The sequence below is a fragment of the Amphimedon queenslandica genome, unplaced genomic scaffold (genome assembly GCF_000090795.2).
Source record: "Amphimedon queenslandica unplaced genomic scaffold, v1.1 AMPQUscaffold_7052_Cont20993, whole genome shotgun sequence".
NCBI lineage: Eukaryota > Metazoa > Porifera > Demospongiae > Haplosclerida > Niphatidae > Amphimedon > Amphimedon queenslandica.
Window position 1 is genome coordinate 1 of NW_003552660.1, and position 2,002 is coordinate 2,002.

The 2,002-nt window shown below is 33.8% G+C and overlaps 1 protein-coding gene and 1 long non-coding RNA gene across 2 annotated transcripts; both read right to left on the minus strand.

Annotated features, from left to right (window-relative positions):
• Window positions 1-69: 69 nt before the first annotated feature.
• LOC109591854 (uncharacterized) lies at window positions 70-1,505 on the minus strand (the record flags this gene model as incomplete). The annotated part of the gene is made up of 3 exons (XM_020007468.1): window positions 1,023-1,505; window positions 256-357; window positions 70-209 (listed from the first exon to the last, which is right to left on the minus strand). Coding segments are annotated over exons 1-3 (657 nt in total), but the record flags the coding sequence as incomplete, so codon positions are not given.
• Window positions 1,506-1,519: 14 nt separating this feature from the next.
• LOC109591855 (uncharacterized) lies at window positions 1,520-1,839 on the minus strand. Its single transcript, XR_002190044.1, has 2 exons — window positions 1,691-1,839; window positions 1,520-1,637 (listed from the first exon to the last, which is right to left on the minus strand). It is a non-coding gene; the product is annotated as an uncharacterized LOC109591855 (long non-coding RNA).
• Between the last annotated feature and the right edge of the window lie 163 nt (window positions 1,840-2,002).

Sequence of the window (2,002 nt, forward strand, 5' to 3'; positions counted from 1 at the left end):
TGCAAACACAAACATTTACTTTACTCTACTGATGTCCTTTTAAATTATTACAGTCTATTATAACTATACCTCTTTCTTCTTCTTTCCTCTAAAAATAAACCTTTTGTATTTCTGCAGCAGTAGAGAAGTGATAAGAATACTTATAAATACTGTGATCCATATAGCACTGATAATGAAAAACAATAATGAAATATGTCCTGCATAGGAGACTAAAGTGATGTTAATATCATAGGATGCTGGTATAATAGTGCTTACTGCATGAACAGTTATCCCAAGCGAGAATATAGAAACCAGATGATGTTGAACAGTTTCTACAGCAATTACTGGACTCACAAACACTACAGTGACTAGTACATACTGTCAGAAGGAAATGGGAGATAAACATAATTATTTGATTGGCAGAATGCTTTTGTTAGTTTTGAGTATTATCAAGAGTACATAAATTATGTACTCTTGGTATTATTTTAGGATCATTTTAAGCTTTAGTTTACCATTTTATTTTTGCCAATTAAAAACATAATAGCTACTACCAAGAGTGGATAATAACCATGAAACTTCTACGCGCACATATCACTAGCAGCATAGGGCAGTTAGACACTCTCCCCTCCTCCTTATCCACTCTTGCTACTACTTAATATTACCTGCTTTTGTTATGTGCATAATAGCAAATCCTATTGCATAAACTCTTTAGTTTGTACAGTAGAAATCCATAATTATGCACATCATAACAAGGTTAATAGCTGCTAGTAGCTACTGCACTGCATAAATGTTACACAGATAATTTTAGTATTTTATTGATAATTAGTATTATAATGGTGTCATAGCTAAAGCCTAAAGCAAACATGCAAGCTGCTTATTCAAGTGGGTGGAGATGTTTACGTGTACAGTTCCATCTTATTATACCTGGAAACAATGTTATTACAGTGATTACTATCACACTCACATAGCAAAGACAATTAGAGTTAGCCTGATGCTGTATTAATTAGTTACTGTATTAGTTACCGTAATTATTATGATATTACCTTGACAAACATTCATCAAGTCAGCGTTACATCGAAGGCAATCTCTTTTTGTAGCTGATAACAATTCAGTGCTGTACATCAATGATGTTGATGATTGCGCCTCTTCATCATGGCTCCATGAGTCCTCAAAACACTGCATGGCAAAATGAATTGTCATTACAGCAGTATTCCCATAAGCAGTGTAATTAGCTAATAACGAGACTGATCTGTAAGTCCCTTGAACTTTTCCTGAAGCTTGGCATGTGAAGTGAAAATCTAGCAGATTAATATAGTAAATGCCACTAGTAGAAGACAAAAGTTGACTGAGTTCATCACTTATTATATCCCGGTTAGGTAGAGCTATGGCACATTCTTGAGCTGATACTCTTTGCACCAACACCAAAGACAGAAGAAAAATTCCAAGACCAAACATCATCAGGTAGTCAGGAATTATACAGCAGCGGAGCGGAGCGTGTACTAAGACACGCCCACATACAGAATAAAATTAATCGATAATAATTAGTACGAAGTAAACATCACAACACTAAACACAATGATTAAGTCTATCCAGTACAATCAAATTACATTATTGATCTGTTTTTTACAGCACTTCTTTTTCTTTTTTAGATCCAGGAGCTATAAAATTTATAAAATAATTATGACAACTATTAATAAAAAAATTAACATACCACACAATTCATTTCCTTTTCCAATGTAAAGAACAATAAGTAAAACTGCCAAGGCAATAACAATAACAAGAACAATAGGAATTATTACAGTGATTGAAATTGCCCAGCTTGGAAATTGAGAATTTTCCTGAAAATTTCTTCCAACTAAAAATTTTATGTAAATTCTCACACAGGATGTATTAATTTGCTTACCACATAAGCAGTTATCATTCAAAGAGTAACCAGCTGAACAGATTCTACAGCATCCCTCTCTAACAGCATCACAGTTCTCACATCCACTTAATGTACATTGTGTTGGAGAGGGAGAGGGTG